The sequence below is a fragment of the Malus sylvestris genome, chromosome 9, assembly GCF_916048215.2.
Source record: "Malus sylvestris chromosome 9, drMalSylv7.2, whole genome shotgun sequence".
Taxonomy (NCBI): Eukaryota; Viridiplantae; Streptophyta; class Magnoliopsida; order Rosales; family Rosaceae; genus Malus; species Malus sylvestris.
The window spans coordinates 9,138,937-9,154,128 of NC_062268.1; the positions used below are offsets into that span (position 1 = coordinate 9,138,937).

General features: G+C 40.2%; 4 protein-coding genes across 8 annotated transcripts; 1 reads left to right on the top strand and 3 right to left on the bottom strand.

The window, feature by feature from the left end:
- Positions 1 to 139: 139 nt before the first annotated feature.
- LOC126582415 (probable serine/threonine-protein kinase WNK11) lies at positions 140 to 2,840 on the bottom strand. 4 transcript variants are annotated; one of them, XR_007609518.1, is made up of 5 exons: positions 2,657 to 2,840; positions 2,370 to 2,451; positions 1,234 to 1,737; positions 315 to 965; positions 140 to 268 (listed from the first exon to the last, which is right to left on the bottom strand). XR_007609518.1 is itself a non-coding variant. In XM_050246559.1 (3 exons), exons 2-3 carry the CDS (start codon positions 1,735 to 1,737, stop codon positions 600 to 602), a joined length of 870 nt encoding a protein of 289 aa, XP_050102516.1. In that variant the 5' UTR covers positions 2,657 to 2,839; the 3' UTR covers positions 310 to 599. The 4 variants fall into 4 exon arrangements, 1 of the variants encoding a protein (XP_050102516.1); XR_007609517.1 differs by lacking the exon at positions 2,370 to 2,451 and having other exon boundaries at positions 1,234 to 1,780; XR_007609516.1 differs by lacking the exon at positions 2,370 to 2,451 and having other exon boundaries at positions 2,657 to 2,839.
- A 2,169-nt stretch (positions 2,841 to 5,009) lies between these two features.
- LOC126582414 (uncharacterized) lies at positions 5,010 to 6,862 on the bottom strand. Its single transcript, XM_050246558.1, has one exon. The coding sequence runs from the start codon at positions 6,651 to 6,653 to the stop codon at positions 5,148 to 5,150; it is 1,506 nt and encodes a 501-aa protein (XP_050102515.1). The 5' UTR covers positions 6,654 to 6,862; the 3' UTR covers positions 5,010 to 5,147.
- Positions 6,863 to 7,603: 741 nt separating this feature from the next.
- On the top strand, positions 7,604 to 11,100 carry LOC126582626 (WRKY transcription factor 1-like). The gene is made up of 5 exons (XM_050246785.1): positions 7,604 to 7,808; positions 8,593 to 9,345; positions 9,432 to 9,582; positions 9,672 to 9,830; positions 10,241 to 11,100. Exons 2-5 carry the CDS (start codon positions 8,748 to 8,750, stop codon positions 10,785 to 10,787), a joined length of 1,455 nt encoding a protein of 484 aa, XP_050102742.1. The 5' UTR covers positions 7,604 to 7,808; positions 8,593 to 8,747; the 3' UTR covers positions 10,788 to 11,100.
- Positions 11,101 to 11,552: 452 nt separating this feature from the next.
- Positions 11,553 to 14,631, bottom strand: LOC126582625 (scarecrow-like transcription factor PAT1). Of its 2 annotated transcripts, none has more exons than XM_050246782.1 (2): positions 14,523 to 14,631; positions 11,553 to 13,654 (listed from the first exon to the last, which is right to left on the bottom strand). In XM_050246782.1, exon 2 carries the CDS (start codon positions 13,538 to 13,540, stop codon positions 11,879 to 11,881), a length of 1,662 nt encoding a protein of 553 aa, XP_050102739.1. In that variant the 5' UTR covers positions 13,541 to 13,654; positions 14,523 to 14,631; the 3' UTR covers positions 11,553 to 11,878. The 2 variants fall into 2 exon arrangements, with proteins under 2 accessions (XP_050102739.1, XP_050102740.1); XM_050246783.1 differs by having other exon boundaries at positions 14,323 to 14,631.
- Positions 14,632 to 15,192: the final 561 nt, after the last annotated feature.

Sequence of the window (15,192 nt, forward strand, 5' to 3'; positions counted from 1 at the left end):
AATTACATTATTGCCCATCATTTTTTTTTGTGTAATAAAAGACTAATTTATCTTTTCATCATCTTTTAATTGATAAAAAAAATTTCATTAATTAGTAAAGATATACACATTTTATATATAAAATAAAACACTTATTAAATAATATTATAAAGAGCAACGACTATTTTCCCAACTGATGTAACACATTATATAGCAGTTGCTTATTCATTCTTAATAAATGAGGTTCACTATGCGATCAATTTCAACGAATGAACCGTCACCACATCAGCTGGGATTATTGTGTCATTCGGGCCATTTTCGTGCTTGACGGACACTAACTTTCCCATAATATCTTCGAAGACTCTTAAAACAAGTTCACTATGGACCATGTAATAGTACTGCACAGGTCAAGAACTACGAGAGAATACACAAGAGAGAGAGAGAGAGAGAGAGAGAGAGAGAGAGAGAGAGAGAGAGAGAGAGGCAAATACTTGAACAGAAACCCCGTCAATCGCTTGTGATGGTTCAGAAATGAGAGCCAGACGAAACCCCAATATCATGAAACGAGGTCTTGAAAGATCACAAGTGTCGAAAAGCCATCACAAGCTCGGGTCAGGCTCTTACTGACTGACTTCGGACAAGAAGGGATCCTTGAGAAGATCAGAGGCTGTAGGTCTTGCCCTCGGCTGGGCTATGGCTTTCTCAATGAACGCCTTCACCTCCGGATCAGTCACCTTGTTCAAGGCTAAAGGCTTGACACCCGTTGTCACCTTCCTGTATATCTTGGCAACAGAGTCACACTCGCTGTATGGTATCTCCATTGTCACCATCTCCAGCAAGCACATCCCGAACGAGTATATATCCACCATTTCTGTGTAATCCTCGTCGTACAGCTCGGGCGCCATATACTCGGGTGTACCTATAATCGAATGTGCTAAATGGTTCTTTCCCACTATTGCTGCAAACCCCAGATCACCAATTTTCACCTATGAATGAAAAGCGTAATGGTTAAGGGTCATATTCTTATGAAATGCTCATGAGAAAAAGGCTGTATGACTTAGGGATTCAGAATACTGTCACAGATAAAGATTTTGAGAAGAAATTACGTTCTATTGCTAACAATACAAACCAACTCTGATTTTGGATTGAAGAGCAATTTCATACTGATGAAAATAGGCTGCCTACAAGCAACCAAATCTATGCTAAAAAACAATCAGGAGAAACAAGTTGATACAACTGATGAGTTATAATTACCTGGCCAGTATTCCCGTTGATGAAGATGTTGCTGCAATTGAGATCTCTGTGAATGATGCACGGCTCGTGCGTATGGAGGTATTCCAATCCCTCAAGCACCTGTCTCGACCACTTCTTCAGAGCCTTAAGTGACACACGGCGATGCTTCTCCCTGTACTCCCTCAGGTTTCCAGAATTGCACACCTCGGTGATAAAATTCAAAGTGCTATGTGCCTCATCCTTCCAAACGCTGTGACAAACAATGATATACTTGTTCTTCAATTGCCTCAACAGCTTAACCTCAGAGTAAAGCCGATTTATGAGTGTTGGGTCGTCACTGTAATTGTACAACCGGACCTGATTCCAGGCCACCTCTGTACCTTCCTCCTGATCAAAAGCCCTATAAACCTTTTTCACAGCACCATGACCAAGGAGGTCAGCATACCGCCCATACCGTCCAGTTGGATCAACCTCCACAAATGGTTCAGCATCCCGATCAGATGCATTCAAACTCTCAACTGGCATCTGATGAGGAATAAAACCAGTTCAAGCTAGAAACAACTGCGCCCTTCACAAGGGACTTCAAATCATGAGACGACTCACCCTAATGAGCCTTAACCAGAACGCTACCCTACTTCTCCGATGCAATAGTATTGATTTACTCTATTTTTACCAGCAATTAATAACTAACTTAAAACTAAAAGAAGTACAGATCTGAATGAAGAAATGCAAATGGCGGGATGTGATCCGCAGAGAATATTAATTTCTGACTGTAAGTTGTAACAAAACTAGAAAAAGGGATTTTCTTTTACCACCACTCTCTAAACATGTAGACCAATCGTATGGCGATACTACAAAATCATCAACAGGCAATCTGATAACTAACCAAAAGGAAAAGAGCTAAAAAATCAGAAAATTCAGTGAATCAAAATTGTAAGGTAAGAAAAGTTAGCTCCAAGGTCGATTCATACATTTTTTTTTTCCGGCTACAAATCTTGATTCTTTGTAAGTTTTTAACTATATAACTCGGTTTCAATCGCGTAAATTATCTCATTACACAATCATGCACGCAGAACGCAAAGAAACACAATTCAAGCAAACAACAAAACCAAAAACAAAATCGGAAGTCCGACTGTTCCTACAAAAGTAAGCCTTACCTAAAAGAAACAAGTTTTCTGAGAAGTATACAGAAAGTTGAAGTTGTTGAAAGTGAATCGGAGCAAATTACGTGAAGAAAGACTGCAAATTGAAGCGCTAATCGTGCTTAATTATATGAATTTGAAGCCAATAATAGCAAGAACGATCGTAAAGACTCCTAATTACATCAAGATTAATCAAGACTACTGCTAATTAAGTTGACTCGAGCTAGGATTACAGGACTCAATTTCTTATAGCATGCAATTCTAGAGAGAGAGAGAGAGAGAGAGAGAGAGAGAGAGAGTACCTTGAGATTCTTTGGCAAACGCAGTGAAGCTCTTGGAAGCGAAGAAAGAGAGGGAGAACGGAAATGGTGAGTGTTCAAGGGGGAGGTGGTATTTAAAACCGCCCGGAAGCGGGGAGCACTGGCTGCCAAACGACGTCGATCGGGATGGACTAACGACGCAAACTTTGATTTCTTAACCCTTTCTCATCGCGAATAGAAAGAGTTGACGCCGTCAGAGACTCCATCACTTTTTATTCTTTGGCATAATCTTATTTTGGAAACACGTGTGACGCTACCCTTTTTTTTTGTTCACCAAAAAAAGGAAACGATAGAGTTAGTGAATTAAATAATTAGTTGTTAAGGAAAGAATAATCAGTAGGATCGAACATACATCATAATGTATAAGTATAATTACTTTTTGTCAATGTAGTAAAGCTACTTTAGTTGAAGTTAGGGAGTCATGAATCTGAAAAATTAAGAATATAATAGAAAAGAGATGACTATGAGATCAATTAGATGACAATGTTTTCTTTTTCTTTGAACAAACATTGTATTTACACTAAAGGAGTTGGCTAAGTCTCGCAATGGACTAGACATAATCATGTAGTTCAAGTTTGTCTTTAACGAGAATCGAACCTAAGATCACTTACTTATAAGTGAAAGAGGAATACCACTGGACTGTAGTACTAAGACCACTCACTTATAAGTAAAAGAGAAATATCACTCGACCGTAGTACGAAGTGACTTAAAATGCCTCTTGCATGCGTGCAGAGAGACTAGTTTAGTTCTAAAGGGTGAGATTATCCTTTCTAACACATATTTTAGCTACAACAATAATTTCTTGGCTTACTTTTTGTGCAATGCTCTCTAGAACTCCTTAATTTCGCTTTGTCTCTCAAAGCCCAAAATTCATCACTACTCGTACTTAATTTTGCTTTGTCTTCCAAAACTCAAATTTCCTCACTTAAGACTTTGGAACAGCGATATTTGTTCCACTTTGGCTAGATTTTGTCTAAATTGGTGTGAACTTGTGGATGTGACCATGGTGGGGACCACTAATTTGTTTGGCGTGGCAAAATTTGAATTTAAGAGACAAAATGAGATTAAATTCGAGTTTTAGAGTTGCACAAAATAAGCTAAGTTTCGTTTTCATTCAACAGAATTCAACAACTCGGCATATGTAGCTCGTGAAAGTATAACAAAAAAGCCTCGAAAGAAAGAACGCGACTCGAAACCAAATCAAAGATGTCTCCTCCCTTACTGCTCAAGTTCACGCAGCACCCGTGCCTGAATCCCACATTTCCAATATTTCTCAAACCCCCTGCTTTTCCCCCAGAACAAGGAACTAAGTTCATCTCCTAAAGCTACACAATTTGACCAGAAATCACATTTCCCATGAGGTACAAAATCAGAGTGCATCGCAGCTCGTGAGAAAACATGTGAATTCGTACTTGACTGACCTTTAACAGAATCGGAGGCACGGATACCAGATGCGAACTCAGTTCCCGTTCATGCAAGCAAATCTATCTCGGCTGTAATGACCGATTTGTAGAAGTTCAAATGTTGAGGTAGATCTAGGCAGAAAAGATTTACAGGTTCATTCCAATGACATTGAGTGGTATGCTTTCCCCATTGACCGAACCCCATGAATCTATCTGTACAGACTGAGCCGAGAAAGCTCGTAACTCAACAGCATGATATACTCTGCTTTACTTTGCAAACCGAAAACAGAAACAGAAAATGCAGCAGGATATACAAAAGCCCATGGGGACATCTTTCTCTATGAAGCAGCAAAATGTTGAATGATAAATGATCATACAATCCACATCAACAGAAGAATCCATCCAACAATGCTACTATACTATATAAAGGTCTAACACAATACTGAAGCTACATCCACTACCAAATCATAACCTTCGTAACAACAGCAGCTATGTTTTAGAATTTTGCCACGCAACAAGTAGCTTTAATATGTTCTCCGTATTATATTTTCCATTACCTCTACAGTTACACATGTAACGGAGATTAAAAAATTTGTCAAAGAGGAACCATTAGGAAACTGATAAAACATATCTCAATCTAAAAACTGAAATCTGACAGAAGTTCGAACCAAATAGATTCAGTGCCAGATTATTTGATACAACTACAATATTAAAATTAAGGGCAAGGGGTGCACACTCTCTTTATCTTAATGCAAAGTGAAATTGCCATGCTACAATCGAAGGGGCTTGGGGCTTCCAGATTCATCCAAGAAATGCATCCTAAACTTATTGCATTTCATAAAAAGACCACCAATGAAACAAGTAGTAAAATATATAACAGCACGAAAACTAACATTGTTAAACAAGCATGGAAATCTTGAACATTGGCATCATTATCGTAATAATCTTCCACTTATCAGCATAAAGATAAAGGTCTGAATTTTACATACATAGTTGAAAACAGAAGACTTAACTAGTGCCAAACAAGCATTGATCATACAATGGAACATCAAGAAAAAGAAAACTCCAAATTACCAAGGAGGATTAGTTCCCTCCCTTGCAGCAGAAGGTGATCTTGATATGATGCTAGCATGGCTTCCAAGCCTTGATACACTCCTACCACCCTTAGGAGTAGTAAACCCAGGACTTGAACCTCGGTAACTGGCACGAAGAGTTTCATCAATAGAAGATGAGGACTTGCCAATTGCATTCCTTACAAACTTCTGAGCAGCAGGGGAGAGTGTCCGCACACTTGGACTGGCACTGCCACCTCTAGAAGGTGATGGCAGAGGTGGCTTGTGAAACAATTTTGACCTTTCCCTCAATTTGCGTGCAGCTTCCCTTGACAGCGAGTGAGCCTTTTCATCTCTTACAGGTGGGCATGGGATCCTATAATGAGGCCCTTCACCACCACCAATATCAACTGGATTGTCCTCGAGATCCAACCTCAGAGGTGTCCCTTCAATTTCACCCCATGTAATAAACGGTGATTCATCAACACCTGGTGCAGGCGAGGGTGTCCTCACAAAACTATAACCATTATCTGCTTTTTTCTCCGTTTCCACATAAAATGGATTGGGAGTCTTCCTCAAATCATCCAAATCATACTTCTTCAACTTATCCCCATCTCTATCCATGATAACTGGGGTTGCACCTGCAACTGTGGTATAAAGAAACTCGGCCATAGCATCCTCCTTTGGCCTGGAATCCATTATCTTCCCATGGAATCGTGTATTGGGTCGATTAATTTCCTTCTCCAAACTCTTCATCCTATTTGCACGTTCCTCCTCTGTCAATGGGGCCTCACCTCGATCAGCAGGATGGTACATCAGCAAATTTTTCGCTGTATATTTCCACCCATCCAATGTACTAGGCGGCTGATCCGACGTTCCATACCCATCTGTAATCCTATCCCTCTTCACATCCTCAATAGATTTAACCCCCTCCTTTTCGCCTTCCGTCAAATACTCATATCTCTCCTTCCTCTTCCTATTCACCTTCTCCAAAATATTCGAAAAACTATGATTGTCCTCACTCGTATACCGCCTAAAGAACTGATCAAGTGACAACGAGCCCTCTACGCCATCATCACCGCCGCTAGACCCTACATCACCGGACAATCCCACATTCGAAACAGCCGGGGTTTTACCATCAAATTCATCGGCAGGGGTAAAACTACGCATAAAAGTCGAACCTGGGGTTCTACCATCAGGGTCAGGATTATGAGTTACCTTCTTTCCGCGCCGCTCGATGATCTTCAACTGGGCATCTCGAATCTGAACCGGGTCGCGGGTCTTGATCGCTTCGAGCCAGTCGAGGCGGTCCCGGAGCTTGGAAATATCGGGAAAGAAGTCCCTTTCAATGATCTTCTCGATCGCGGCGACATAGGTGTCTTCATCGAGGACCGTGGGGTGGCCTTTAGGATTCTTGGGTGTGATTTGGGTGGAATTCGTAGGGTTTAGGGCAGAAGATTCGGAAATTGTAGAGGGCGAAGGGGATGAGAGGTGGCGAGGAGAGTGGCCTGGAGTGAGAAGCATTCTGCTTCTGGATTAAGGTTAGGGTTTGGGACGAGGGAGATGGTGAGACTGGAAAGAGTGAGAAATTGAGGGTTTTGCCAAGAATTAGAGGCGAGTTTTGGGAATTAGGGTATGAGATTTCCCTTTCGTGTGTGGATTGGACTTGGAAAATTGGGGTTGATTTAGGAAAGAAGACGAAACGCGTCCGACTGTGTATGGCGGTGTATGTACTGATGCAGGACGCGCGTAGTAAAGGATTGGCAGGTATTTTCGTGGAATAAAATCAGGTTTTACCACTTAATATTACGATCTAGTACTCATAAGTAACATGTCTTATGTTCGATTTTCGTAATTTAAACCATATTATTGTTAACCTATCATGAGATTTATCCCACTCACCTACTCCTTAATGTAAATAATTTTGTTTGTTAACAAAAAAAGGGGTTTGTGCAACTGTTATGCTATTTGTTTTTGAGAATTTTAATATATTCTACACTAATCGAGATTAAGAGATGGGAAGAGAGTTTGAATCTGAGCCGTAGTGTATTGAAGATGAAGACATTGTAAATAGTCTAGTGCCAGTTTGGTAATGCTTAAATTTTTGTAAAAGCAGAGGTAGAAAAAAGTTGGATTCAAAATTATGTTTGACAACCGAGCAAAATTATGAATAATTTAGTACTAATTTGGTACTGCCTAAACCTTAAATGTTTATGGTATTAAGACAATTTGAATTCCGTCGATTACTAATCTCATATTTAATTTAACAAAATTTTATCCTTTTAACCAAAAAAATAAATAAATAAAACGGGACCAGGCGCCACGGCCTTATTACAGCAACCGGGAAAGTCGTTATCAAGGTCCAAACTCCAAGAAAACAACCATGGCCCACATGTTAAAGATTCGTACGATTATAACCAATCAAACCGCAGGACAGCCCGAGGAACAAAGATTCTTCCGTGCACCTCATCGCGGGCAACAAAAATCTCTCCTCCCCCTCTTTCTCTACAGTCTACCCCCATCGGATTTAGACTTTTGGCAAAAGACGCAGAGAGCTTCGACTCGTCTCTCTCACTGCCACCCAGCTCCTCCCTGTCTCCCGCCAGCTCAATCACCACCGCCGGCGTGATCTACGGCTCTGATTCAATCTCAATCCCCCGGCTTCCCGCGGAATTGGGGGTTTGTAGTTTTCTCTTTTCGTACTGTACTGCATAGGGTTTGTTGTTGGAGCTAAAAAATTGATGGTTTTGAGATTAATTTTTTAATTTTTTTTAATTATACTGTTTATTAATTTTTTAATATAACCTCAACTCATGTGCCTTGAATTTTTTTTTTGGTGTATTTTTAATTATTTGTTGTAGTTCTAGCTTTTAATTACTACATCCTCTGTTTGGTTGCTGAGAAAGTGTGAGAAAATTGCGTAATTGAGTCCCAAATTTTCTGTTTGCTTTAGTTTCATTTTCCTGGAACCTCACTGAACCGAGCTAATCATTTGACTCAATGGTTAATTTGTTTAAAGTTATGAACCTTTGTTTTTTCAAGCTAAAATTTATATTTCTGGGTAATGGGTGGTAATTTTTGTTCTTCTGAGTAATATATAGACAAAAAGATTTGGAATTTTATTTATGTGTCTCATTACTCTTTCTGTATTTAAATTTTTTATTTTCTTTTCGAAAACAGTAACAAATTTTGAAATATTAGTAGCAGAGCCGCTTCACCTACTTAATATGCTTAACCAAATCAAAACAATATATATATATATATATGCATGTATATACACACGCCCGCACACATGTAATATGCATATACACGCACATCCATTCACATTGATAACCTAGGACTAGGAGTTTCGTGTCGTCTTTCATTTCTTCTGAAAACCAGACAATTATGGTGTTTGTGATCTTCGTTTAGCTAAATTGGGACTCGGGACATTTCCTTATGACTGCTCTGATCTATTCTGCAGCTAGCAAGTCCTGACCGCGACATTCTTTTCCGTGCTTTAAACGATCAGAGTTGAACAACCTGCTGTATTGGAGTTTTTTTTGAGACGGAGGTAAACTGTGATGGTGGCATCCTGAGCTGAGTTGCAGGCCGCTGTGATACAAGAATCAAGTTCACATGATTCCTTTAGGGGACGATGGGACAGATAAAGTTGCTTCTGATATAGTACAGAAGAAAGAGAGTTCTGATAGTGAAATTCATGTGCCACATCAAGCTCCTAATAAGGGGATCTGTCCGTTGCAATCAGATCATAAAGGGACTGCTCAATTTCTAACACCTGAGAAAGCGTCACAGGTGCCTGATGGAGTTGTTACTGCGTCACAAGCAAATCAAGAAGGAAGTGCTTCCTCTTTAACATCTGAGAAAACCCCACAAACTCCTGAAACCGCTGCACTTGCCTTGCGATCTGCTCAAGAAGGAACCACTCCATCTACTACACTTAAGAGAGTGTTAGACGATGGTTATCACTGGAGAAAATACGGCCAGAAATTTGTTAAGGGAAATTCATATGTAAGAAGTTACTACAGATGTACGCATCCAAAATGTGAAGTGAAGAAGCAAGTGGAACGTGCACTTAGTGGCCAGATAACAGATACTGTATACTTTGGTGAGCATGAACATCCTAAACTCCAAAGTGTCCCAGTAGCTGTTAGTTTTGTTGTGTCCATTGTTGAGGACGAAAGACCAAAAGTGCTTTTGTTAACTGATGTTGAAGGTGAGAATGAAACTTAGTTGTTATCTAGATATGGTTCTTACAATGCCAAATCTTGTTTAATTTATTTGATGACCTTGTATTTGAAGACAAGTCGTCAAATGTGCTTGGGCACGAATCTAACCAGATTGAGCCAGTAGATCCTCCACAGCTTTCAAGCGTTGCAGTTACTGAAGCCGTGCAGGGTGTGCTCTCTCAGTCAAATAGACCGAGAGATGGCGATCCTGACCCTAAAAGACAGTATGTTCTTGCAATAGCTATTGTGAATTTTCGTGTACTGGTATATTATACTTACCTTTGTTTTACTGATATTGGAAAATAAATATCAGGAAGAAGGCAAAACATAATGGCAACTCATTACCGGTGGATAAGCCAGCTGTTGAACCACGTATGGTTGTTCAGACTATGAGTGAGGTTGATATAGTGAGTGATGGGTACAGATGGCGCAAATACGGGCAGAAATTAGTAAAAGGCAATCCAAATCCAAGGTATAATCAGTTTAATGCTTCCATGTATTGACGCTTTATATGAGGCGTCAGGCGTGCACCTAAATTGCCACTCTGCTCATTTGTAAATGCGTAGATCACATACGACATTCTTTTCCTTCCTTCATGTAACTTACGTATGCTTCTCTAGTCTTTTATCTTGCTCCTGGGATAAACTAGAAGAATTAGATATTATTAGACAATAGTCAGTATCTGTGAGCTCTGTTCAAACGTGTCCTGCTTCGTGTTTTATTTAGTTTAGTCTTGTTTGGTGTTAGTCTAGAATGATATGAAACAGAATTGGTTTGTGTTTCGAAGTTCTCAGTTAATTTATTTGGCATTCTTTTATTTGTCGTAGTTTATATGGTATATTTTTGCTGACTCTCCTCTGCGTCTGCACTTGCATTATGTAGGAGTTACTACAGATGCTCAAATCCTGGATGCCCTGTTAAGAAACATGTAGAGAGGGCGTCTCATGATTCAAAAGTCGTAATAGCCACATATGAGGGGCAACATGATCATGATATGCCCCCGACAAGGACTGTGACCCATAATACAGCAGCATCAAACGTGTTTACGACAGCCCGCATTTGTGAGTCTGGCACTATACCCGAAGGGAATGCTGTATGCCGCGATACTAGCCCAGAACATGAAGTTAAACTAAGCAAGCAACGGAACGATGAGTCAAAAACTAAACCAAGTGATGTTGCTGGCTCAGATATGGTCGTTGATTCTGATCTAGGCTCCGAAAGAACACTACATGATCAATCGGTTGCCGAAGCATGTACGACAACGGAAGGCGACCCCCCTTACATGATTGTTTGCAGAGCAAATCAAAAGAAAACTATTGAGATGGGAATTAAGTCAGAAGGCGTTGATATGGTGGTTTGCGACAATCTGCGTCCGGAAAGTAATCCACCGGAGCAAGAAAAGCCGAAAGCAGAACCTGTTGACAGTTAACCTGCAATGCTGGATCTAGATTCATCGACACCCTAAATAATGAATTAATGCATCAGGACATGCCTGGTGCTAGGGTTCATCTTATTCATTCTTCCTCTTGTTTTCGTCTCCGGAGAGGATGCTCTGGGTCGGGATTGGAGGGTAGGATTTGGCGGAATGCCAATAATGTCCGACAGCGGATTGGAAGGTTAACAGAAGTTGTGTAAATTATTTTATATAGATTGAATGACCTCAAAGATGTAGGGATTAGACTAAGGAAGGAGGACTCTCATGTCATGTTAGTACTTGATATATGAAAAGTTGGTTGTGCTAATGTTATTCACGAACCCTAATCGTTTAGTTTACTTGAATAGTTTTGGTCTCGTAGTCTCAGTTGTTGCGATTTAAATTTTTTAGTTTACTAATTGTTGCAATTCAAGAATAATAGCTCAAGAACGCCACCTTAACGGAATTAGCACATAAGTTGCCATTTGAGTGCAAGTAGTTGATTGCTCTGGCGGATAGGGCTTTCCTCTTTTAACCCACAACGTCCTGGATTCAGACCCTCCCTCTCCCTTTGCGAAGAATGTTGCTTGTACCAAAAGGGAAAAAAATATTGGAGTTCAGTCTGCGACGCTTGTACTGAAAGGAAAATATTGGAGTTTAGTCCGTGACGAGTAAATCTACAGAGACCAAAGTGGAACTTCACTCAAACTAAAATTCCTCTACCTTCAAACCCAAGTAACTATTATTTGAATAAGGAAAACAAAGCTCCCAAACAACCACTTTCTTTCAATTCTCTTTATTTGATGGTATTGGATTTAAACTTCCTCAAGAAAAAGGTAGGAAGAAAAAAAGCAAAGCATTTGTGCCAATTACTCAGACAACCATGTACAAACCAATGCCTTATGAAATCAAAGTTCTCTCTCTCTCTCTCTCTCTCTCTCTCTCTCTCTCTAAAACAGATGACTTCGATTTTATCAAGTGTACACAGCTGATGCCACCCTTTTTATAAGCAGTTGGCAGCTTACAAGTGCAAAAGAACACATGAAAAAACATGTTCTAATCTCCAAGCTTGCCTCGCCTCCATTCCGACATAAAAAAAAGAAGCATCAATTCGTGCTCGGTTTGCACCTCCATGCACAAGAAGCAACCAAGTCTCTGTTCTTCCAGCCAAGATAGAGTGCCCCATCTCGCTCTTCAAGCCGATATTTGTCAGAGTAGTTATCCAGCAGCGTCTTGATGGTGGCATTTACCAAGGAGCTTAAAGGGTACGGTGTAAATCCAGCCATTGCAAACCGCAACCTCCACTTTCCAAGAAGCTCGTGTCTTTCCACCCTCTCAACGCCCTCGCATGCTATTATGTTAACAACCTCCCTAGCCAAGCAGTGTTGCTCCACATTGATCCGCTCCTTGTGATCTCTTGGAAGAGTCACATCAATTGACTCGAACATAGCTGTGTAGTAATTTAGTGTTTCTACAAAGCGTGGATAGAATGCAGCAGTGTTTGTGTTAGATTCTTGCTCAACAAGGGTCACTACTTTCGGAGACAAGCTCTTAACCAACCTCAACAGCCTATCCCGGTGATTCTGAGTGCTGACGCTCTCATCGGGCATGTGGTGCAGCATGAACGCAAAGTTGATAGCCAAAGCCTCCCCAGGTCGAACACAAAGATGCTCCAGCTGTACGTCACAACCAGACATGGAAGTGGCATGGAACTCAAATGGAACCTTGACCAACTCTGCAAGCTTAGACAACCTCTTTCCCACAATGTTTAGTCCTCCTCCACGGGCATAAGCTGACATGGAATCGTCAATACCTGTTATACGGATGTGGGGTGGTCCACCAGGCCTGGATGCAAAAGCTTGGATTAGAGTGACCCACTGACTCCCCTGACCTATTTGGAAATCAATGATGTGAACACTGTCCTCATCCTTCATGGCTTCTGCAATGGCTCCATTTGCAGACATGTACCCGAATTTGAAGTAAGGGCAAACCTCATAGAGAATATGCATGTAAGAAAGGAGTTCGCAACTCGCTGGTTCTTTGCATCTCAGTGCTTTGTAGATGTTACTCCCCGAAGATGCCTTCCGCGCAACTAGTCCTTCCAGCAAGTATGCACCCAACCTCTGAATTGGTTCACCCGAAACTGAAACCATCTGGCGTAACTCATCCATCATCCATTGTGCCATTAACAGATCATTATCTGCTACTGCTTTTGCACAGAAGATGAGGACTTGCTTCAAATCCTTTTTAGAGATTGATTCCATAATCTGTCCCCAGCTGTCCTCGTCTGGCAGGGAACTGCTCGCCCCATTCGGGAAAGTAATGCAATAGTTATCAAGAATATTGGAATCAGGACCCAGCATTACAGTTTCTAATTGTTTCAGCTTGTACTTTAAGTCAGTTGCATCATCGGTTATGCAGGATCCACTCATCGGAGAGCTGTAGGTCTGGTCAGGGGAATGGTACTGATCAGACAGATACGAATGAGAGTCTTGCTGTGACATCGGGCTTCCACTAGGTGAGAAACTGACATTTGATGGGGTGTTATAAACGGTGTAGCTACCATTAGACCAGGAAGACTCCAAAGTGCAGTAGTGTTCATGGAAACTCTGCAATGGGAGGTGGGTACTTTGGCTGCTCTCATTGTAATGTAGCCGCGGGTCCAAAGTTTGGAAACGAGGCAAGCAGTAGGCCTCTACTTCTTGGATTGGCTGATAATATAACTGGTTTGACATCCCTGAAATTCTCTGCTCCTTTGATGCTTGCATTGAAGAGTAGTCTAATTGTTGACTCTGTTGCCGAAATCTATCTTTCTATTTGTGTTATCCAAGCTTCGTTAGAGCTGCATAGGAAGCTTCAAATTCGCTTGCCAGAAGCATTATCTGTATTACAATAAGAGACCTTGGTTACACAGATATACGGAACAAAGAGGGCACAACATAATACAGAACCAGCATAATCTGCATAACAAAATAATGAGAGATCTGTGCAATACTGTAAAGATAACAAGTGCATTACTGGTGCAATATTAGTCTGATTTCCAAGTAAACTATGAAACCAAATGATCTCAAATCTCAATGGTAAACTTCTAATTAACAAGATTACAGAAACTAGAGAATGGAATACTAAACTAGTATGATCTGGTGTTCTTAGACATTCTCTGCAACTCTCTTTTCTAACCCTTTAACCACTCTCTGCTGCCACATTTTTTCCATTTCGATAGCCAAACAAAGTATGAAACTCTCCAACAAAATGAATCACAGGAAAACACTGACCATTCCATCCACCAAATCATCATCCCAACCATTCGGAAAAACACCCAAATTTTGGTTTTTTGAGAAACCCCATTTGGTCCAAGACAATGATAAAGATTTAATCTTTTTCACAAACATTCAATTTCTAGTTCATAAACAAAAGGGTCGCCACCAAATCTGAAACAAAAACAACTTCAAAATTGAAGCTCCAGTCTTTCCAAGGGAAAAAACACAGAATTTGAAAACAGAGCGCCATAAAACCCACCAAAAGGAAAGCAAAGTTCGTAATGATATACCTTGAAGAAACATCAGCAACCCAGTTTCAGCAATGGAAAATCAACCATGAAAACACAACTCAGAGCTCAAAACTTTCCCCAAAAAAGGAAAGGACTGGTTTGTAACACAACCAGTAATACCAACGCAAAACAGAGGGTTTGAAAGCAAAAACCAGTAAATGATGACCTCTGATTTGAAAATATCAAGTCTCTGGTTGTACCTTGTTTGAAATTTGAAGGAATTTGAAGCTTCGAATTCCACCACAGACCAGTCTTTTACTGACTGTGGGCGAGACTGACTTAGTGAGAGAGAGAGAGGGAAGAAGAAGAGAACCCACTTGTGGAATATAAAAACTCTGAGTTAGAAAAAGCCCTTTAAATAGTGTGAAATAACATTACTACCAGTGGGATTTGTTTGCAAAGTTGTACAATTGCATAGTTGGTTCAGTTGAAGTAACAGAAAAAACCTTCCACGCAACCACCATATGCTTCATGTCCACGAGGGGTTATTTCTTTCGGGCTTTATATGACACAAAGTTAGATTTTCATAAGTTCAAATTGTGATAAAATTAGATTTCATCACTTATGAACCGTTTGTTGGATTAGATTCTCTTATTTCAATCTCATCTGTTAAATATACAAACTCCCACCTTGCTCTCAGAAATAATTTGTATTCCACGTACAACACACAATTTACCTAGCATTAATTGGTAAATTAGTATCATACAATTTTGAAAAATTTTATTTGAAAATTTCACCCACCAGTGCCCATGAACATTAAACCAATTTGAAATTTTAATTCTTATGAAATTTAAAACAATAATTAATTAGCCAAATTACGAGGAAAATATGTAAGGAAAAAGAATTTGAAAAAGAATATAGGAGAGTATA

Coding starts and splice junctions, on each gene's coding strand:
- LOC126582415 (XM_050246559.1), bottom strand. CDS start 1,737: ATGCCAGTTGAGAGTTTGAATGCATCTGATCGGGATGCTGAACCATTT. Junction 966..1,233: donor TCAACGGGAATACTGGCCAG/GTAATTATAACT, acceptor TTTCATTCATAG/GTGAAAATTGGTGATCTGGG.
- LOC126582414 (XM_050246558.1), bottom strand. CDS start 6,653: ATGCTTCTCACTCCAGGCCACTCTCCTCGCCACCTCTCATCCCCTTCG.
- LOC126582626 (XM_050246785.1), top strand. CDS start 8,748: ATGATTCCTTTAGGGGACGATGGGACAGATAAAGTTGCTTCTGATATA. Junction 9,346..9,431: donor TTTGTTAACTGATGTTGAAG/GTGAGAATGAAA, acceptor TTGTATTTGAAG/ACAAGTCGTCAAATGTGCTT. Junction 9,583..9,671: donor GATCCTGACCCTAAAAGACA/GTATGTTCTTGC, acceptor AATAAATATCAG/GAAGAAGGCAAAACATAATG.
- LOC126582625 (XM_050246782.1), bottom strand. CDS start 13,540: ATGCAAGCATCAAAGGAGCAGAGAATTTCAGGGATGTCAAACCAGTTA.